Source organism: Salmo salar, chromosome 08 (assembly GCF_965601325.2).
Source record: "Salmo salar chromosome 08, fSalSal1, whole genome shotgun sequence".
NCBI classification, from domain to species: domain Eukaryota; kingdom Metazoa; phylum Chordata; class Actinopteri; order Salmoniformes; family Salmonidae; genus Salmo; species Salmo salar.
The window spans coordinates 16272055-16295623 of NC_138298.1; the positions used below are offsets into that span (position 1 = coordinate 16272055).

Consider the following 23569-nt stretch of genomic DNA (forward strand, 5'->3'; position numbering starts at 1 on the left):
CTTTGGCTCAACTTAATGATTCAAGAATTGAGTATAATGTTTTGGTTCCACCGAAAGAAGGGAAACTCAGTCCCTGCAATGATACAAAAAAAACTAGCCAGTCAGCACAGATTAAATGTTGTATTTAATTTAAACAAAATGGTCCTACACTCAATGTGAAGTACAGAACTTTTATTGCACAAAATAATATGCGACAAGTAGAATAACTTCTCAATATGGTAACACTTTACCTTTTCTGTAAATCTGGTACCCTCGCTTTTATAAAATAAATTTTAGAACATTTTGGAAAAGGTTCATCACATTACACACATCTTTACTACTTCATCTCAAGTAAATATTAATTAAGGGCCTATCATTTCCTCATAAAACCCCAGCATCAAACAACAGGACAAGGTTGAAGCATTTCTACAGACACCGTCACACCAAACAACACCATACAGTGCTTCGCAAAAGTATTCACCCCCTTGGCGTTTTTCCTATTTTGTTGCGTTACAACCTGTAATTTAAATAGATTTTTAGTTTGATTTCATGTAATGGACATACAAAATAGTCAATTGGTTAAGTGAAAAAAATAAAAATACTAAAAAAATAAAAGTGCTGCGTGCATATGTATTCATCCCTTTGCTATGAAGCCCCTAAATAAGATCTGGTGCAACCAATTACCTCTAGAAGTCACATAATTAGTTAGATTGCACACAGGTGGACTTTAAGTGTCACATGATCAGTATATATACTCCTGTTCTGAAAGGCCCCAGAGTCTGTAACACCACTAAGCAAGGGGCACCACCAAGCAAGCAACACCATGAAGACCAAGGAGCTCTCCAAACAGGTCAGGGACAAAATTGTGGAGAAGTACAGATCACGGTTGGGTCATAAAAAAAAAATCTGAAACTTTGAACATCCCACAGAGCACCATTTTTAAATCCATTATTAAGAAATGGAAAGAATGTGGTACCACAACAAACCTGCCAAGAGAGGGCCGCCCACCAAAACTCACAGACCAGGCAAGGAGGGCATTAATCAGAGAAGCAACAAAAAGACCAAAGATAACCCTGAAGAACTGCAAAGCTCCACAGTGGAGATTGGAGTATCTGTCCATAGGACCACTTTAAGCCGTACACTCCACAGAGCTGGGCTTTACGAAGTGTGGCCAGAAAAAAGCTATTGCTTAAAGAAAGAAATAAGCAAACACGTTTGGTGTTCGCCAAAAGGCATGTGGGAGACTCCCCAAACATCTGGTCAGATGAGACAAATATAGCTTTTTGGCCATCAAGGAAAACGCTATGTCTGGCGTAAACCCAACACCTCTCATCACCTGGAGAACACCATCTCCACAGTGATGCATGGTGGTGGCAGCATCATGCTGTGGGGAGGTTTTTCATTGGTAGGGACTGGGAAACGGGTCAGAATTGAAGAGATGATGGATGGCGCTACATTCAGGGACATTTTTGAAGGAAACCTGTTTCAGTCTTCCAGAGATTTGAGACTGGGACGGAGGTTCACCTTCCAGCAGGACAATGACCCTAAGCATACTGCTAAAGCAACACGAGTGGTTTAAGGGAAAACATTTAAATGTCTTGGAATGGCCTAGTCAAAGCCCAGACCTCAATCCAATTGAGAATCTGTGGTATGACTTAAAGATTGCTGTACACCAGCAGAACCCATCCAACTTGAAGGAGCTGGAGCAGTTTTGCCTTGAAGAATGGGCAAACATCCCAGTGGCTAGATGTGCCAAGCTTATAGAGACATACCCCAAGAGACTTGCAGCTGTTATTGTTACAAAAGGTAGCTCTACAAAGTTTTGATTTTGGGGGAGGTGAATAGTTGTGCACGCTCAAGTTCAGTTTTGTCTTATTTCTTGTTTGTTTCACAAGAAAAAATATTTTGCATCTTCAAAGTGGTAGGCATGTTGTGTAAATCAAATGATACAAACCCACAATTTTTTAAATTTAAATTCCAGATTGTAAGGCAACAAAATAGTAAAAATGCCAAGGGGATGAATACTTACGCAAGGCACTGTATCATCTACTCTGCCTCATCATACTCATTCTTTCCTCAGTTCACCTCATCCAGTTTCCAACTAAATCCAAAAACAACAATTGACTACAAACATACATAGTACTACATTACATGTCACTATACATGGGCGGTGTGCATTTTCTGCTGGTGTATCCTGAGGTAGCTCCTCTCTGAGAACCTCTTCCCACAGTGTGTACAGGCAAACGGCCTCTCTCCCGTGTGGACCTTCAGGTGCATCTTTAGTTGGTGCTGGTGGGAGAACCTCTTCTCACACTGGGGGCAGCTGTAGGGTTTCTCCCCTGTGTGGACCCTCTGGTGCCTCTTCAGGTTTGACGAGTCCGAGAAACTGGCCCGGCACAGGTGGCAGCTAAACGGTTTCTCCCCCGTGTGCATCCTCTGGTGGATCTCCACCTGTTTGGGGAAACTGAAGGCTTTCCCACAGAATGAACACGGGAAGCGCTTCTCTTTGGCCCTGCCACCTTTGCTGATTCCGTCTCTGCTACTCTCATTTGTCAGTGGGCTTGTGTAGCCATTTAGTGTTGAGGCACTGGCATTGTCTGAGGTCTGGTTTAACATTAGGAGAGTGTGAGGACGAAGGCCAGGGAGTGTCTGTGTTGTCGCAGGGTCCATGTTCCAGTTGATAGATCCTATAGAAGGCAGGCTGAAGGCAGCACCTGTTAGGGAGTTAACCTGAGGTGCTATCAGTCTCTCTGAATTGCAACTATAGGAGCAGGATGGAGCATCACTAGCCGAGTCTGTGTCTGTTCTCTCCCGCCGCATACCAACACCTCCCCATCCCCGTAGACCAAATCGACGCCTTGCTCTGGTCTCAGCCAGTCTGTTGTCTTGGAGACTAAGTTTGGTTGTTGTTTTGCATTCAATTGTCTGTTTCTGGTTGTGGTTAACAGTGTTTTTCCCCAGCCCAGAGTTGAGGACACTGTCCCATCCCCTGGCCTCCACTAAGTCGCCTTTGGTCCTGGCCTGCTCGGTGATGATGTCCCCTGGGCCCTTGGCTGCACCCATCTGGATCTGGGAGTCCAAGATGGCCACCCAGTCTCCTCTGTTAGCCTCCAGCCAACTACCTTAAGGAAGAAGTAAAAAACCTTTACAAACATGGCAGAGAACTTTACATCCATAGCAGAGAACTTTAAATATGGATTTTTTTGGCAATTAAGTTTGGTTGTTGTTTTGCATTCAATTGTCTGTTTCTGGTTGTGGTTAAGTGTTGTTCCCCAGCCAAGAGTTGAGGACACTGTCCCATCCCCTGGCCTCCACTAAGTCGGGGAAAAAGTATTTGATCCCCTGCTGATTTTGTACGTTTGCCCACTGACAAAGAAATGATCAGTCTATAATTTTAATGGTAGGTTTATTTGAACAGTGAGAGACAGAATAACAAAAAAATCCAGAAAAACGCATGTAAAAAATGTTATAAATTGATTTGCATTTTAAATGAGGGAAATAAGTATTTGACCCCCTCTCAATCAAACGTTTCTGGCTCCCAGGTGTCTTTTATACAGGTAACGAGCTGAGATTAGGAGCACACTCTTAAAGGGAGTGCTCCTAATCTCAGCTTGTTACCTGTATAAAAGATACCTGTCCACAGAAGCAATCAATCAATCAGATTCTAAAATCTCCACCATGGCCAAGACCAAAGAGCTCTCCAAGGATGTCAGGGACAAGATTGTAGACCTACACAAGGCTGGAATGGGCTACAAGACCATCGCCAAGCAGCTTGGTGAGAAGGTGACAACAGTTGGTGCGATTATTCGCAAATGGAAGAAACACAAAAGAACTGTCAATATCCCTCGGCCTGGGGCTCCATGCAAGATCTCACCTCGTGGAGTTGCAATGATCATGAGAACGGTGAGGAATCAGCCCAGAACTACACGGGAGGATCTTGTCAATGATCTCAAGGCAGCTGGGACCATAGTCACCAAGAAAACAATTGGTAACACACTACGCCGTGAAGGACTGAAGTCCTGCAGCGCCCGCAAGGTCCCCCTGCTCAAGAAAGCACATATACATGCCTGTCTGAAGTTTGCCAATGAACATCTGAATGATTCAGAGGACAACTAGTGAAAGTGTTGTGGTCAGATGAGACCAAAATGGAGCTCTTTGGCATCAACTCAACTCGCCGAAATTGGAGGAGGAGGAATGCTGCCTATGACCCCAAGAACACCATCCCCACCGGCAAACATGGAGGTGGAAACATTATGCTTTGGGGGTGTTTTTCTGCTAAGGGGACAGGACAACTTCACTGCATCAAAGGGACGATGGACGGGGCCCATGTACTGTCAAATCTTGGTTGAGAACCTCCTTCCCTCAGCCAGGGCATTGAAAATGGGTCATGGATGGGTATTCCAGCATGACAATGACCCAAAACACACGGCCAAGGCAACAAAGGAGTGGCTCAAGAAGAAGCACATTAAGGTCCTGGAGTGGCCTAGCCAGTCTCCAGACCTTAATCCCATAGAAAATCTGTGGAGGGAGCTGAAGGTTCGAGTTGCCAAACGTCAGCCTCGAAACCTTAATGACTTGGAGAAGATCTGCAAAGAGGCGTGGGACAAAATCCCTCCTGAGATGTTTGCAAACCTGGTGGCCAACTACAAGAAACGTCTGACCTCTGATTGCCAACAAGGGTTTTGCCACCAAGTACTAAGTCATGTTTTGCAGAGGGGTCAAATACTTATTTCCCTCATTAAAATGCAAATCAATTTATAACATTTTTGACATGTGTTTTTCTGGATTTTTTTGTTGTTATTCTGTCTCTCACTGTCCAAATAAACCTACCATTAAAATGATACACTGATCATTTCTTTGTCAGTGCGCAAACTTTCAAAATCAGCAGGGGATCAAATTCTTTTTCCCATCACTGTACCTTGTCAAGTTCATACATTGTGTGTTTTTGGATGTAAACATAAGTTGTATTGATTTAATTTCACTATATCCAGGCGCATCACTATTCCCATTTTAGATCTATTACTGGTTATTACAGTGCATTCGTAAAGTATTCGGACCCCTTCCCCACATTTTTATGTTACAACCTTATTCTAAAATTGATTAAATAAATGTTTTAACTCGTCAATCTACACACAAGACCCCATAATGACAAAGCCAAAACAGGTTTTTAGAAATAAAGACACCTTATTTACATAAGTATTCAGACCCTTTGCTATGACACTCGAAATTGAACTCCGGTGCATACTGTTTCCATTGATCATCCTTGATGTTTCTACAACTTGATTGGATTCCACCTGTGGTAAAAAAATTTGACATGATTTGGGAAGGCACACACCTGTCTGTATAAGGTCCCACAGTTGACAGTGAATGTCAGAGCAAAAACCAAGCCATGAGGTCGAAGGAGTTGTCCATAGAGCTCCGAGACAGGATTGTGTCGAGGTGAAGATCTGGGGAAGGGTACCACAAAATGTCTGCAGCATTGAAGGTCCCCAAGAACACAGTGGCCTCCATCATTCTTAAATGGAAGAAGTTAAGGAACTACCAAAACTCTTCCTAGAGCTGGCCGCCTGTGCAAACTGAACAATCCGGGGAGAAGGGCCTTGGTCAGGGAGGTGACCAAGAACCTGATGGTCACTCTGACAGAGCCCCAGAGTTCTTCTGTGGAGATGGGAGAACCTTCCAGAAGGACAACCTTCTCTGCAGCACTCCATCAATCAGGCCTTTATGGTAGAGTGGCCAGACGGAAGCCACTCCTCAGTAAAAGGCACATGACAGCCAGCTCGGAGTTTGCCAAAAGGCACCGACAGGACTCTCAGACCATGAGAAACAAGATTCTCTGGTCTGATGAAACCAAGGACAACGACCCTAACCACACAGCCAAGATAACGCAGGAGTGGCTTCGGGACAAGTCTCAGTCCTTGAGTAGCCCAGCCAGAGCCCGGACTTGAACCTAATCTAACATCTCAGAGACCTGTAAATAGCTGTGCAGCGACGATCCCCATCCACCTGACAGCGCTTGAGGATCTGCAGAGAAGAATGTGAGAAACTCCCCAAATACAGGTGTGCCAAGCTTGTAGCGTCATACCCAAGAAGACTTGAGGCTGTAATCACTGCCAAAGGTCCATCACCTAAGTACTGAATACTTACAGTACCAGTCAAAAGTTTGGACACACCTACTCATTCCAGGGTTTTTATTTTATTTTTACATTGTAGAATAATAGTGAAGACATCAAAACTATGAAATAACACATATGGAATCATATTATCCAAAAAAGTGTTAGAAGAATCTAAAATCTAAAATATTTTGATTTGTTTAAGTAGCCACCCTTTGCCTTGATGACAGCTTTGTACACTCTTGGCATTCTCTCAACCAGCTTCACCTGGAATGCTTTTCCAACAGTCTTGAAGGAGTTTCCACACATGCTGAGCACCTGTTGGCTGCTTTTCCTTCACTCTGCGGTCCAACTCATCCCAAACCATCTCAATATGTTTAAGGTCGGGTCATCTGATGCAGCACTCCATCACTCTCCTTCTTGGTCAAATAGCCCTTACACAACCTGGAGGTGTTTGTTGGGTCATTGTGCTGTTGAAAAACAAATGATAGTCCCACTGAGCCCAAACCAGATGGGATGGTGTATCACTGCAGAATGCTGTGGTAGCCATGCTGGTTAAGTGTGCCTTGAATTCTAAATAAATCACTGACAGTATCACCAGAAAAGCACCCCCACACCATCATACCTCCTCCTCCATGCTTCAGTGGGAACCACACACCTCCTCCTCCATGCTTCAGTGGGAACCACACATGCGGAGATCATTCGTTCACCTACTCTGTGTCAAAGAATTTGGACTCATCAGATCAAAGGACAGATTTCCACCGGTCTAATGTCCATTTCTTGTGTTTCTTGGCACAAACAAGTCTGTTCTTATTGGTGTCCTTTAGTAGTGTTTTCTTTGCAGAAATTTGACGATGAAGGCCTAATTCAAGCAGTTGATGTTTGTTACTTGAACTCTGTAGCATTTATTTTGGCTGCAATCTGAAGTGCAGTTAATTGCCGATTTTCTGAGGCTAGTAACTAATGAACTTATCTGCAGTAGAGGTAACTCTGGGTCTTCCTTTCCTGTGGCGGTCCTCATGAGAGCCAGGTTCATCATAGCGCTTGATGGATTTTGAAACTGACTTTCATGTCTTAAAGTAATGATTGGCTGTCGTTTCTCTTTGCTTATTTGAGCTGTTCTTGCCAAATTATGGAGTTGGTCTTTTACCAAATAGGGCTATCTTCTGTATACCACCCCTACCTTGTCACAACACAACTGATTGGCTCAAACGCATTAAGGAGGAAAGAAATTCCACATGAACTTTTAACAAGGCCTGTTAATTGAAATGCATTCCATTCCACCTCATGAAGCTGGTTGAGAGAATGCCAAGAGTGTGCAAAGCTGTCATCAAGGCAAAGGCTACTTTGAAGAATCTCAAATATAAAATATTTTCATTTGTTTAACACAATGTTATTTCATAGTTTTGATGTCTTCACTATTATTCTACAATGTAGAAAATAGTAAAAGTAAAACCTTGGAATGAGTAGGTGTGTCCAAACTTTTGACTGGTACTGTATGTAAATGTAATATTTGCTGTTGTTTTTTTGTCAATGCAAAAATTTCTAAACCTGTTTTTGCTTTGTCATTATGGGGTATTGTGTGTAGATTGAGAATTATTATTGTTTTAAATCAATTTTAGAATAAGGCTGTAACATAACGTGGAGAAAGTCAAGGGGTCTGAATACTTTCCAGATGCACTGTATATACAAGGTTATTAAAGTAAACTAATCAAACTATTTAGTATACTGATTAGAATTAAGAAACCCATTTGAAAAACAAACTATACTGAAACTATTATATTTGACTCCAAAACAAACTAAAATAAAATCCATTATGAATTATGTTCAGTTGTAGTTTTTTCAACAAAAAAAGTTGTGCTAAAATCTAACAGTTTAGGCTTTTTTTCCTAATGGCGTTTAAGCTTCTGAATCTGGCGGATCACGTTGAGATTTACTTTAATCTAAAGGTAGACTCAGCGAGATGACGTTACCGTGAGCAGCACCGCGGATATTGTTTGCGTTCCCCTGCTCAGATGTTACATGCATCAACCAATGGTTACGTACCACGTCAGACTGTGCAGTCGGGCACTAGATTGCTGTAACATGTCGTTAGTGTTCCTCTGCTCAGACGTTGCTGACACATGCCAGATCTTACAACGCCTAGATGGGTATTATACATATCAGCTAACCACATCATATGGTAGAGCAGTCTGGTGCCCGACTGCACAGTCTATGACGTGGCTCGCAACCATTGGTTGATTCATGAAACATCTGAGCAGGGGTATGCGACCATGATGTGGTTAGTTGTTAGGTAAAAAAACCTATCCAGGTGTTGTAAGATCTGGCAGGTGTCAGCCATGCAAGATTTTGCTCTCACAGTCACACAGAGAATCTGAACATGGGTGCGCTTCATGCTGCTACAACTTGGTAGGTACGGGACGAAAACAGCGTTGAAGTTTAGCCTCGCGCTCCAAAGCTCCTCGTCATTGAGGGAATTGACCCACTACTACTGTTTACTTGGTGCATCTGTCATCTCACTGAGTCTACCTTTAAACCTAATGACCTGACCCATCACCTTACGTATTACTGCCCCACAGTGGCAAGAAGTGACAACCCCAAAAACAGAAATTATAAGTAGCTCCTAGATTCCCACACACAGGCTACTTTCTGTCCCTAAAACAAAAAAATATAAAAACGAAATATAAATGTTTTTATAAAACTTCAAAGTGAGTAAATCAGTTCTGAAAACTAATTGAAACTAAACTGAATATCAAATAAATCTTAAAACTAATATAAATAAAAACACAAAACTATAATAACCTTGGTATGTAGGCTATATGTACTTCTTACCTTGCTCCCTCATCTTTAGTCCACTCAGCAGATCAATGCTCTCTGGTTCGTCTTCTAAGGTCTCCTCTTTGACTAGCAGCAGATCAGGCTTCCCATCCTCCATGTCTACTGACTGTAAGAGATACAGAGTGAGAGGATGTTGGATCAAGAAATCTGATATGAGCACCCTGCTTTTTGCTTGGCCCTCCTATGTTGAACATAATAAACGGCTCTCTATCCACCGGATGTGTACCAAGCTCACTAAAAGTGGCAGTAATAAAGCCTCTCTTGAAAAAGCCGAATCTTGACCCAGAAATTATAAAAAACTATCGGCCTATATCAAATCTTCCATTCCTCTCAAATTTTAGAAAAAGCTGTTGCACAGCAACTCACTGCCTTCCTGAAGACAAACAATGTATATGAAATGCTTCAGTCTGGTTTTAGACCCCATCATAGCACTGAGACTGCACTTGTGAAGGTGGTAAATGACCTTTTAATGACGTCAGACCGAGGCTCTGCATCTGTCCTCATGCTCCTAGATCTTAGTGCCGCTTTTGATACCATCGATCACCACATTCTTTTGGAGAGATTGGAAACCCAAATTGGTCTACATGGACAAGTTCTGGCCTGGTTTAGATCTTATCTGTCGGAAAGATATCAGTTTGTCTCTGTGAATGGTTTGTCCTCTGACAAATCAATTGTAAATTTCGGTGTTCCTCAAGGTTCCGTTTTAGGACCACTATTGTTTTCACTATATATTTTACCTCTTGGGGATGTCATTCGAAAACATAATGTTAAATTTCACTGCTATGCGGACGACACACAGCTGTACATTTCAATGAAACATGGTGAAGCCCCAAAATTTCCCTCGCTAGAAGCCTGTGTTTCAGACATAAAGAAGTGGATGGCTGCAAACTTTCTACTTTTAAACTCGGACAAAACAGAGATGCTTGTTCTAGGTCCCAAGAAACAAAGAGATCTTCTGTTGAATCTGACAATTAATCTGGATGGTTGTACAGTCGTCTCAAATAAAACTGAAGGACCTCGGCGTTACTCTGGACCCTGATCTCTCTTTTGAAGAACATATCAAGACTGTTTCAAGGACAGCTTTTTTCCATCTACGTAACATTGCAAAAATCAGAAACTTTCTGTCCAAAAATGACACAGAAAAATTTGTCCATGCTTTTGTTACTTCTAGGCTGGACTACTGCAATGCTCTACTTTCCGGCTACCTGGATAAAGCACTAAACAAACTTCAGTTAGTGCTAAATACGGCTGCTAGAATCCTGACTAGAACCAAAAAATGTGATCATATTACTCCAGTGCTAGCCTCCCTAAACTGGCTTCCTGTTAAGGCAAGGGCTGATTTCAAGGTTTTACTGCTAACCTACAAAGCATTACATGGGCTTGCTCCTACCTATCTTTCCGATTTGGTCCTGCCGTACATACCTACACGTACGCTACGGTCACAAGACGCAGGCCTCCTAATTGTCCCTAGAATTTCTAAGCAAACGGCTGGAGGTAGGGCTTTCTCCTATAGAGCTCAATTTTTATGGAATGGTCTGCCTACCAATGTGAGAGACGCAGACTCAGTCTCAACCTTTAAGTCTTTACTGAAGACTTCTCTTCAGTAGGTCCTATGATTAAGTATAGTCTGGCCCAGGAGTGTGAAGGTGAACGGAAAGGCTGGAGCAACGAACCGCCCTTGCTGTCTCTGCCTTGCCGGTTCCCCTCTTTCCACTGGGATTCTCTGCCTCTAACCCTTTTTACAGGGGCTGAGTCACTGGCTTACTGGTGTTCTTCCATGCCGTCCATGGGAGGGGTGCGTCACTTGAGTGGGTTGAGTCACTGACGTGGTCTTCCTGTCTGGGTTGGCGCCCCCCCTTGGGTTGTGCCATGGCGGAGATCGTTGTGGGCTATATTCGGCCTTGTCTTAGGACGGTAAGTTGGTGGTTGGAGACATCCCTCTAGTGGTGTGGGGGCTGTGCTTTGGCAAAGTGGGTGGGGTTATATCCTGCCTGTTTGGCCCTGTCCGGGGGTATCATCGGATGGGGCCACAGTGTCTTCTGATCCCTCCTGTCTCAGCCTCCAGTATTTATGCTGCAGTAGTTTATGTGTCGGGGGGCTAGGGTCAGTCTGTTACATCTGGAGTATTTCTCTTGTCTTATCCGGTGTCCTGTGTGAATTTAAATATGCTCTCTCTAATTCTCTCTTTCTCTCGGAGGACCTGAGCCCTAGGACCATGCCTCAGGACTACCTGGTATGATGACTCCTTGCTGTCCCCAGTCCACCTGGCCGTGCTGCTGCTCCAGTTTCAACTGTTCTGCCTGCGGCTATGGAACCCTGACCTGTTCACCGGACGTGCTTGTTGCACCCTCGACAACTACTATGATTATTATTATTTGACCATGCTGGTCATTTATGAACATTTTAACATCTTGACCATGTTCTGTTATAATATCCACCCTGCACAGCCAGAAGAGGACTGGTCACCCCTCATAGCCTGGTTCCTCTCTAGGTTTCTTCCTAGGTTTTTGGCCTTTCTAGGGAGTTTTTCCTAGGGAGTTTTTCCTAGCCACCGTGCTTCTTTCACATGCATTGCTTGCTGTTTGGGGTTTTAGGCTGGGTTTCTGTACAGCACTTTGAGATATCAGCTGATGTACGAAGGGCTATATAAATAAATTTGATTTGATTTTGATTTGATTTGCTATGGATCATCTTCTGATTGGGTAATGAGGGATTGCTATGAGTACTATGCAAACATGTTAGTTGATTTTGATTATTCATATTCTTTCATGGTTTTATCATTCAAAGACATGGTCCCACACTCAAGCCCAGGGCCAGTATCCACAAAAAGTCTCAGAGTAGGAGTGCTGATCTAGGATCTTGCCATATGATCTAAAAGGCTAAACTGATCCTAGATCAGCACTCCTACTCTGAGAGACTTTGTGGATACGGGCCCTGACCTAATACCATTCAGACAGTAGTTTACAGTGGGCTCACCTCAGTGAGACTGTGTGTGGTCCTGTGCTGCTCAGCTGGTTCCTCTGTGGGTTCAGGAGGAGGTGTAGTCTGGTTGTCCTCCATCATCATGGTGCCCTCAGGGTTCCCCAGACCCTCCTCACAACCCTCCTCCTTCACCAGCAGCACCTCTGGACCCTCCTCCTGGATGAGAGAGGTGATACAGATTACACAGACATACACTCCCCAGGTACATACACACTTTCAATATGTGGGGACCATACTTGCGAACATTAGAACAAGTTAAATGTAGCTCTTTACACTCGTACCCGTATACAGGGTTAAAAATAGCAGATTTTGACTGATAAACGCCTAAACTGGAACGCTATACATGACTTCAGAGCTCAAGGTCTCCACTTCACAGCGCACTAATGGTTCTGACTGACAGCGGTTCTGAACTTGAACACCATGCGCGGCAAGTTGTTGACCCCATCCCTCCCGCTAATTGGGCAACTTTAGCCATTTTTTTGTTGTCTGAGAGAGGGAAATGCTGTACATAAAGAGGACTTCATGCATTTTGCAAGATGCGATGTTGAGGATTATAATAAATACCGCTTTGATGTCATACAAGCAAGCCAAACACCCATTAGTCCAAATGTGCACTTCACATTTCCATATCATAAAACTCATGTAATATATACATCGTCAACGTTTCTGATCACTATGCTTGATGTACAATTACAAGATGACATGGCGTCATACCCTGGGTTCTTCTGACCAGCAATAACATCTGCTAAATATGTGTATGCGACCAATTATTTGTATTTTTTTTTAACAGAATGAGCCTGTTTGTTGTTTTAAGAAATTTGGCGGGGAACACCATCTGAATGAACTTGTGACTATTCTGTGCACACTAAATGTATGATCTGCTTCTCTGAATTGCCTTGTGAAAGCCAAACACTGTAAGATCGTTTTTTGTTACTTAGCTAGTCATGTTGGCAATAGAACATGCTTTCAAATTATGCCCACCTGACCCAGACTGTGATTTAAATGGACCGTTTCTGGAATGCGTGAACAACAGTAATTGTGTGATGGCGGGGATGCAGGGCTGTGTTCCAAAGAAAACTTGGTCTAGTTCCTCAACAGCACAGCTAGTAGAGCTCAAAATAGAACCTAATAGTTGATTATTCTTTGAGTCATAAAAGTGCATTGAAATAACGTAGGAACTGCGCACACTTTGGAGAGGTGTGTGGCCACTTGGAGATACCAGTTAGACCTCCCACTCAAACCCTTGTCATTTATTTTTGTTTTATGTTGCTCTTTTCCAGGAATATTCTTCGTTACTGAATGTAATCAGAGTATTTTCAGATTTCGTTATTAACAAATGCGGCAAAAATTACAGTAAATAATAATAATAATAAAAAAGCACTAATCAACAGTTAATGTTTGGATTCAGTCTTGTGTCAGATTAACAGTTTTGTCCTCACCTTTAGTCTAATTTTCCCATAATCTCCAAATGGATCCTTTTTTATTGCTACCATGGTTATGCATATAGATTCCATATTTCTTCTGTAAGAAACATTTAAATTCAGACCTATCCATATAGGCGAGGGGTGTCAAACTCATTCCATGAAGGGCCTGGTTTTAGATTTTTCCTTTCAATTAAGACCTTGAAAACCGGGGCAGGGATGGGGTCCTTACTAATTAGTGACCTTAATTCATCAATCAAGTACAAGGGAGGAGCGAAAACCCGCAGACACTCGGCCCTCCGTGGAATGAGTTCGACAAGTTATATAGGCCAATTCCCACGAGTGTAAGGGGTTAAGACTCACCCTATTAAAATGGTTGACGTAGTGGCACGTGATCAAAGGCTACACGTTAGCTGTTCCCATTACATAAGCTTGCACATTTAGCCCTATGCTAACCTCACCAGGTGGCCGTGATTATTTCCGGTAACAAGTTCTGTATCAGCTTATGAACGATCTTAAACCTTTTCTCCACAAACCAATGGCATTTCTTAAAATAGGTCAACTTGGCCACCAGAGGGATACATTTAAAACTCTTGTTCCTCTTCACTTGGTCTGTGTCAATATTGCATGATAATCGCATCCTTGACTAGTATACTTACGTTTTCCTATATATGACAAAATCCCACGTTTTTGCTCAATACGTTTCTCATACATCCATGTGCTTTTACGGGAAAAATATGTAGGTCTCAACAACATTTACGTTTGTCGTACATAGTAAAAAAATAACGTTGAAGAGAGCCTTATGGACTTGTCAAATAGCTGTCATGTACGGTAGCCATCATTGCATTTCAGCTGACAGAGCTAAAGCGGTTGACTCGTAAACGACTGCTCATTATCCGCGGGTTCGAAAACTCCTTGCGTCAAGCATCTTTGTTAAGGGAAATACTGTTCACTGCTGGTCCACACACGTGACGAAGTGGATGATTAATCGTGCATATATAACATTGTAGATGTAACTGTAGGCCTACACGTCTATATATTCAAGCAATCAGGCCCGAGAGGGTGTGGTATATGGCCAATATACCACGGCTAAGGGCTGTTCTATTGCATGACGCAACGCGGAGTGCAACCTCTAATCCTACTCTATTATACTTTGTAATGCTCATTCAAGTCAAATAACACACGTGACGAAGTAGATTATAAAAATGCAAATAAAACGTTGGGCTACATTTAGGTGTACATGTCTGTAATATAGCCTATGCAATATGATTATTAGGCAATGGCAGTGTTTGTCTGCAAGGCCGAAGAAAGATAGTCATTCTTAATTGTCAAGTTGTTGGCTACTTCCCTTCAACACACTAACACATATAATTCTAAATTTCAAAGGGGGGGGGGGGGACTAATGTGAGATTCAAACCCTTGCCACAATCTGAAGATTGTGGCGCTAGGCACTCTACACACAGAGTAATTTGACCAGTCAGTTAAATACACGTGATATAGTTTCTTTGAATATCAGTACAGGATGTTATACTTCTGTTAAGGACTGTTCCATGAACATGTGTTGGAACACGGCCAACTACATTGACGATTTTTATTTGGCTGATACCAAATTTGTTACAGGAAATAATCACAGCCATCTGGTGAGGTTATCATAGGGCTGCATGTGCATGTAATGGGAACAGCTAACATGTAGCCTTTGATTACATGCTACTACTTCAAGGATTTGAATTTGCTGATACTTAAACTTCACCTTTAACGTCAACTTTTAATGTTCACAAGTACGGCCCCAACGTGTTTACCCATCCCCAATACGTTTGAGTCCTATACTGTAGTTACAGAATGACTTCCTTGTTCAACTCATCATGGACATAAATATGATAAGTCAAAACTCAGACAAATGTGACTAAACTATTTTGACGTGTACAGTAGGTGTTTGTTTGTGGGTATGTGTAGATATATTTAGTAAGTGTATATTGGTGATAAAGTGCTGTTGGGTGCATGCATAACAGGGCGAGATGTATACTAAAGAGTGAATGAAAGTCTTAGTATGAAAAGTCCCATTTTGTGTTTATTAAACTTTATAACTTTTAAATAAACCGTATGAAAACCACACATACACATGATAAACTGCATAAATTCTCATTAAAAGTGTCTTGGGGGGAAAAAATTAAGTAGTTCAATGAATGTAATGAAATAGGCATTTGAACATCATATAGCCTACACAGTAGAAACACAATATGTGGCTTATACACAGTGTGCAAAACATTAGGAACACCTGCTCTTTCCATAGCTTTCACCTGGTCAGTCTATGCCATGATCCCCCCTACTGAAGTCACCTGTTAAAATCACTTCAGATCAGTGTAGATGAAGGGGAGGAGACAGCTTAATAAGGAAGGATTTTAAGCCTTGAGGTAATTAAGACATGGATTGTGTGTGTGTGCCATTCAGAGGGTGAATGTGCAAGACAAAATATTTAAGTGCCTTTGAACAAACGGGGTATGGTAGGACATCCAGCCAACTTGACAACTGTGGGAAGCATTGGAGTCAGCATCCCTGTTGAACGCTTTCGACACCTTGTAGTGTCCATGCCTCAACGAATTGAAGCTGTTCTGAGAGGAATAGGGGGTGTAACTCGATAGTAGGAAGGTGTTCCTAATGTTTTGTACACTGAATGTATATCACACAATGTGTATTTATTGGCGATCCCCATTAGCTGCTACCAAGTGAATGGTTTGTCCCAAATACATTGCTTTAAGTTTTTTAATACTTAGTACTAGCTTATTACTTGCCACCCATTCTAAAACTGACTGCAGTTCTTTAAGTGTTGCAGTGATTTCACCTGCTGTGGTAGCTGACATGTATAATGTTCAGTCATCAGCATGCTTTTATTCGCCACACAGCCAACTTTTTTCCGCCTTTTTCTTAATATCTCAAAAGGTATTGCCAGTATCAAATCCTAAACTTGTATTTCTACCTAACTACCTAGTAATCAATTTGGTAAAGTTCAGCCTACCGCGTAGTATGATTGACATGCATTACGCTCTTCAACTCTTGATGGTTGCTTTGCACAGTCCTGTAACCATCATCCCAGCAGTTTCTCAACTTTGAGGAATGTCACTTCGCCCATCACTTCGCATAGCCCACCACTAAGTGTGCATTGTTTTCTTAACCACAACTGGATGGATCCATAAAGAATTACTGTGGGAATAAATATCACTGAATGACAAAAAATAATGGAATAAAGTAGGCTACTGCAATTGAAGGCACGTATCAAATTGTTGCTTGATGAAACTCCCAAAGTCATCCAATCGTGGTAATACATTTGAAGCAATAGCCTACCCACGTGGTCAACTAAATCATAATTTCAGCACCATTTTGATTGGGACTGTGCCCTTGTGCTGCTTTGAGACAAGCGTTGGGACTCGTCTTGATAAATCAATGTCAAATTTTTGTTTTCATTGAACCTCCGTTTGGATATTGGTTAGGCTACAATTAGACTGGGGAAATGTTAGCTAAGTTGAGGTGAGAGCTACTCATGATCATGTTGTATAGTTGGCTCATTTATTTGAAAATGGCAGCATGTAATATAGGCCTATGCAGTTTAACAAGTGGATTATTTTGCGCTTCACTAGCAGTTGCTTAGTAGCCTACGCCTACTCCCAACCAAAAGCCTGACTTCACAGACTTGTCTCGGGCTATCTGGTTAATTGGTTTCTGGCTGAGCAAATCAGAAACCTATAGCATTCAATAATGTAGTCTAATTCAAGTGTAGACCTATTATTTTGCTCGATCGCGTATAGGCAACTCTTAAAAACCAGCGGAGATTGAAATATGAAGTCAACTTTTATTTTATATCAGTAGCATGATGAAGATAAGACCCTACGCCTGCTCCCTAACAAAGTGGAGCGAGAGTAGGAAATAGATGAAACGTGGATCAAAAAAGCATGGGCTTGGGCTGTTTCAGAATATCACTTTTTTATATGAAAGCGGTTGTGTAGGAAAAATATTATTTGTATTTTATTCTTACTATAAAATACATGTGTGTTGACTGAATGGGGTGAGTTTAATGAACTTTTGACTTAATTAATTTGTAAATAACATAATTAAACTCTGCTAAGCATATTCTATTCCTTTGAAAATACATTTGATTAGTCTAATGTATATGTTTTTGATGGTGTATATTCAATGGATTTATTAAGATAAACACCCACCAGCATCTGCACACCACTATTACAACTTATCACCTGCATGCCGGCATGCGCACAGGAGGTATAAAAGGCGAATGCAGGCAAGAATGTGGTAAAAATGTGCTTGTTTGTAAGGGGGTCATATAAACACTGCCATTTTTTTTTTTTTACAAGCAAAATACCATAAATCTGTGAAAGCAGTAAGACACACAGGCTTTACTCAGTAAAGACTGAAAAAAGGGGCCTAGACAACTGCTCTGAGGAATGCCCGACTACCTGGATTATGTTCGAGAGGCTTCTATTCAAGAACACCCTCTGTGTTCTTATTAGACATGTAACTCTCAATCCACGAATTAGCAGGGCATGTAAAGCCATAACATGCATTTTTCCAGCATCAAATTATGATCGATAATGTCAAAAGCTGCAGTGAAGTCTAACAAAACATCTCCCACAAGCTTCTTATTATCAATTTCTTCCAGCCAATCATCATTGCGTAAGTGCCGTACATGTTGAGTGCCCTTCCCTATAAGCATGCTGAAAGTCAGTTGTTAATTTGTTTATTGTGAAATAGCATTGTATCTGGTAAAACACCATTTTTTTCTAAAAGTTTACTAAGGGTTGGTAGCAAGTTGATTGGTCGGCTGTTTGAGTTTGTAAAGGGTGCTTTGCTATTCTTGGGTAGCGGAATTACTTTTGCTTCCCTCCAGGCCTGAGGGCACTTACTTTCCTGTAAGCTTAGATTGAAGAGATAGCAAATAGGAGTGTCAATATAGTCCGTTACCATCTTCAGTCATTTTTCATTGAAGTTGTCAGATGCAATGTTCAAACCAGGAATATTCAACACTGAAATGTGTTACTTTCACTACTCCAAATGAATCTGTGGATCTTTTCTGCTGACAACAATGAAAAGTAATCTTCGTCTTTAATGCAGGGTTTGATCTAAACGTAATAAGCTATAACATGAACTGATTTCTAGTTTATAGAGTGGAATGGTTTTTCTGCTGGTGTATCCTAAGGTATCTCCTCTCTGAGAACCTCTTCCCACAGTGCGGACAGGCGAAAGGCCTTTCTCCCGTGTGGACCTTCAGGTGCCTCTTAAGGCTGCCAGCCTGGGTGAAGCGCATGTGACACTGGGGGCAGCTGTAGGGTTTCTCCCCTGTATGGACCCTCTGATGCCTCTTCAGGTCACTAGACTGGGTGAAGCGCATATGACACTGGGTACAGCTGAAGGGTTTCACCCCTCTGTGGACCCTCTGGTGCCTCTTCAGGTCACTAGACTGGGTGAAGCGCATATGACACTGGATACAGCTGAATGGTTTAACCCCTTTGTGGACCCTCTGGTGGATATCCACACTCTGAGGGCTGCTGAAGCCTTTGTTACAGAACATGCAGAGGAACCGTTTCTCTTTACTATTGGCTGATGTTGCTCCCCCTCCCTGAACCTGTGCTCTAGCACTGTCGTTTGAGCGCAATACTTGATCGAAAAGGACACGGCCATGTGAATCGGAAGGCCCCATCGACGTGGACACTGGGTCACGGTCCCTGAACGTGTATAAAGGCGAGTGGGTCGCGACATTTGAATTTGTCTCTAAGCTTTCCCTGTAATCTAAGAAATATCTTCCCTGTGAGTGTCTGTCTCCTAGGTGACTATCTGCATTCCATGTGGGAGAAACGTTGCCCTCCACTTTCACAGTCACGTTATTTACGACCAGACCCTCCACTTTCTTATCTTGGCACCCTTCAGAGTATACACTACTACTGTACTGGTTCCAGTACCCTCTAGACAGGTCAGTCTGTGTCTCTAAACCCAAGGATATGTTGCCAGGGTCCATCTCTGTAGAGTAAGAACAAAGCGTATCCTCACCGCCAGTGTCTAACACATCACCATCCTCACGGGAATGAACTGTCCTCTCGTTCTGGTGAAATACCGGTACATAGTCTGAGCCGGGAGCAGGACAGCCCAGTCTCCACAGCCCAAGTCTCTCTGGGTCTGATCTGTGGTCAGATCCTGTGTTTAAGAGCCTGTGTGTTACAGTTAAAGTCTTGGTGTCTGTCTCGGAATTGAGGACGGAGTTCAGCGTTCCACTGACCTCCATGATGCTGCATCGAGTCCTGGGTTGTGCTGGGGTGTTGGTGGGGTCCTCCGTGGCTACCTGGGGTGCTACAGTTGCTCCAGTCTGGATGTCTCTGCTGTGCCGCGGGTTCTCCTCTCCTTCAGGCCTCTCCTGCTTGACCCCAGGACCTGCCGCCTCTGCATCTGCAGACTGACACAAGAGAGGAGGTTATCGGTACATAAGTTAAATTGGACAACAAAGAGTATGTTTACATACACAGTAACAATTATATATTAAACTGATTATGTCAGTAGGCAGATTATGCAATAGTTATGGAAACACCTTACTCTGCTTATCTTAATCGCCTTAAGATCAAAATCGAAGTAAGCATACGCCGATTAAAAGACCTGGATTTCTGAGCAATCTTTTGAATTATTAGGACATGTAAACACCTTAAAAATCGGTGTTCCAGCAGTGTATTTGATCTGCGCATATGTTAACACCAGCCGAGCGAGCCTCCCCCTTCCCCTATGGATAGTCAGATTAATATAATAGTTATATCAAAACGTTGACATGCTTTGCAAGAAAAACGATTTCCCTAATAATCCCGTTTACATGGACACATCTGAAAGGCTACCTTTTGGCACTCTGATAAATGTAGAAAATCGCCAATGAAAATATACATTTTATCACGTTATTTTTGGGAAGCATATTTGATTCTGAATTGGGACTTGTACAGTTTGTATGTGAAAACTACTTCTAAGACGCATACATTCAGTTGATCCAAACTCTTTCGACTTCACTAGCGCTAATAAATCGCATTATTGTGAGCATGTAACTGTACACAAGGTCGGAGGGAAGTCTCACAGGCTCCCCTATGGCAGATAAATAAGGATGTACATGTAAACAAGTGTATAGCTGAGAGGAGCCTTTCTGAAATAAAAGGGCCACAGTTGATTTACAAATAGCACATTTTATGCAACACTATTACACTAACCTCTATCACGATAACGTGCTGGGTTGAGGTTTTACTCTCCTCATCAACAGTGATTGGTTGTTCATCGTTCCATGTGTCGTGTCCCACTGGCTTCACAAAGCTCCTGTGGCCTCCAGTGAGATGTCCTTCACCTGAGAGTGTGATTGGGGGAAAAGAGGTGGTTAGGTTAGGGGGGGGGTTAATATCTTCTGTTTATCAGGGGGAGCTGCAGCACCCCTACTTCCCGTGGTTATATTGACACTGTCTAGAATTGGCAAGGATGTAAGGTAACACTTCTCAACTTCTTGATATACTATTTATTGATTATGTATTATGTTCCATGTATTACATTGTTTTCATTGAGTAAATAATAGGAAATGCAGTAAATCAACATTTTGGTTAGAATATGATAGTGTCTTTGTGCAAGATGGCTAAGTAATCATACTAGGGAGCAGGGCGACATACAATGAGCTATATACAAGCATTTCGCTGCACCTTCGCTGCACCCGCATTAACATCTAAATATGTGTATGTGACCAATACAATTTGATATTAACTGCGACAGGCCGCGCAGCCTCAGACTTCTGCAAAATGTACCTCTTGCCATTCCTCTGTATCGGTCGACGACTTTGACACTACTGGGACGACTGGCGAGAACGCGCTCTCGTATTGTCCTCTCTGCGCGCTCCCGTGCCACCTTCAGTTCCTGTAGCTGTAGTTTCCTCCGTAATGCTTTGTTCTCTTTCTGGCTTTGAGTTATTTCCAAACGAAACACCGCATAGTCGTCGTCTACGAGTTTACAGATCTCTGCCACTGCTGCATTCGCTAGCACCTCCAAGATGGAGGCTATTTGAGTGTGAAAACCCATACAGTTAGCCATTGTTAGCGGCTAACTAGCGATACCTAGATACATCTATCAACCAAGTCCCGTCTCCAATGCGAATTAAATACTGCCTGGTGTAAGTACCTGATGCTGTGCCGTTAAATTAGTCATATGTTTCAGTTCCATGGTGTTAATAAATGTCAAACTTGGTACCGCTATGAAACGGTTGTGACTAGATGGAGTACAGCTGGGGACGAGATGTACCATTGAACTACCGCGAGAGTTTGATCTGACGATGAGCCGGATATCGCTTAGATTTACTCAAATTAAAAATCAGGATCACGCCAGCTTGTAGTCCTAAAACCTGGAAATTTGTTACCTCTGGTTCTTTCAGCCAGCCCTGTGGGGAAAGGATAGGGGCCGAAAATAAGGTCTGAGGAAATAAACTATAATGTATCAAATTAATCGTCAGCGCACAGATACAATATAACCAAGCCAATTTGTCCTGCTAAATGCCAATGCAGCCTAAATGTGGTATTTCAAATAACCTCCCTATTGACCACCCGTTATCTGCACACAGTGGCGGTTCTAGCTTGTATGGCTTCCTGGGTGGACCCCCCCCCCCCCCCACCATTCTGCACAAAATCTTTATTCAGACAGTTGGAACACAAATAAATAATCATAACATTTAAAACTATATCAATATACAAATATATACAAAAATAAGACTATCAAAAAGGAACAGAGAGATACAAATGTGTTGATTTGTCACTCGAGCGTCAATACATTACCCATCCCGGACACTGTCAACCAAGAGTTAAGACTAAACCAATTCACCTTGGGTGTGCAGACTGGTTTTATATGAACGATTTCACACAAACCAGAAAAAAATTCAACAATATGTCTGACATATCTCCCTCACTAACTTTAAACATCAGCTATCTGAGCAGCTAACCGATCGCTGCAGCTGTACACAGCCCATCTGTAAATAGCCCATCCAATCTACCTACCCATATTGTTTTTATTTACTTTTTTGCTATTTTGCACACCAGTATTTCTACTTGCACATAATCATCTGCACTTCTATCACTCCAGTGTTAATTTGCTAAATTGTAATTACTTCGCCACTATGGCCTATTTATTACCTTACCTCCTCATGCCATTTGCACACACTGTATATAGACTTTTTCCTATTGTGTTATGGACTGTACGTTTGTTTATTCCATGTGTAACTCTGTGTTGTTTGTGTCGCACTGCTTTGCTTTATCTTGGCCAGGTCGCAGTTGTAAATGAGGACTTGCTCTCAACTGGCCTACCTGGCTAAATAAAGGTGAAATAAAAATGAAACAAATAATAAAACTATATATTCACAGTTATGAATGAATTGTGGTTTATTTGGTAGCATTTCATAGTGTGACTGATTTTACTAATTGCTTTAGTACTGTACATAGTTAGAGGTGTGCTATTTGATAGATTGCCCCGCTCCCCTACCTCGGGCTTCCAGTGAGGTCAACCTACCCCCATCCCCTCCCCATCTCGTACTTCTGATTAGGAGACTTTCCCAGGCAGTAGCCTGCCTAGCTCACAAACTAGAATCAGGTTTGTGAGCCCACTCCGACAAGGTTAATTGACCCACAGTCCCACACGGTGACGTGATATCATTGACGTGACGTGCAAATGTGCAGGTGCCCCGTGCCTCCCCCGGCAATGCCCATGTTGCCTATACCTAAATCCACCACTGTCTGCACATTGTTTTCCTGCCTCTAGCTAATATTGCCATAGCAAAAGTGATATCCAATCATATCATGAACTCATACATTCCTGCTTGGACGTGTTATGAGTTCATGATATTTTGATGTGCTATATTTGCTATATTGTCAATTAAGGTGACCAGATTTTGGAAATAAGAATTGGGGAAATGTTTTTTTTTCTTCACTATGAATGACTTGATTAGATAACTCATGATTTGGATATTTGGGTTCGACCATATCATGGGCTGGTGCTACACCAGGGGAAAATGAGTTGGCGGCGCTCAGTGATGTGGGCTGGTGTGGATAAAATGCCAGGCCCGAATTCTTTGTCCCAGTCTGCCCCTGAAAAAACCCATCACACTCCTTCAGTCACATTCCAATTCAAGTTACATCCCTACTAAACAGGCTCAGGGGCCTGTGAGGGTAAAACATCCTTTAGCTAGAT

General features: G+C 42.4%; 1 protein-coding gene across 1 annotated transcript; it reads right to left on the minus strand.

Annotated features, from left to right (window-relative positions):
- Positions 1–105: 105 nt before the first annotated feature.
- LOC106610080 (uncharacterized) lies at positions 106–21664 on the minus strand. The gene is made up of 6 exons (XM_082978194.1): positions 21148–21664; positions 20572–20702; positions 19611–19784; positions 11907–12068; positions 8925–9036; positions 106–3101 (listed from the first exon to the last, which is right to left on the minus strand). Exons 1-6 carry the CDS (start codon positions 21428–21430, stop codon positions 2137–2139), a joined length of 1827 nt encoding a protein of 608 aa, XP_082834320.1. The 5' UTR covers positions 21431–21664; the 3' UTR covers positions 106–2136.
- Positions 21665–23569: the final 1905 nt, after the last annotated feature.

What these genes read in the sequence shown, in the direction of transcription:
- LOC106610080 (XM_082978194.1), bottom strand. Translation starts at nt 21,430, where the DNA reads ATGGCTAACTGTATGGGTTTTCACACTCAAATAGCCTCCATCTTGGAG. An exon ending in AGCACGTTATCGTGATAGAG is followed by an intron (nt 19,785 to 20,571) that starts GTTAGTGTAATA and finishes CTCTTGTGTCAG; the next exon opens with TCTGCAGATGCAGAGGCGGC. An exon ending in CTCGATGCAGCATCATGGAG is followed by an intron (nt 12,069 to 19,610) that starts GTCAGTGGAACG and finishes TCTCTCATCCAG; the next exon opens with GAGGAGGGTCCAGAGGTGCT.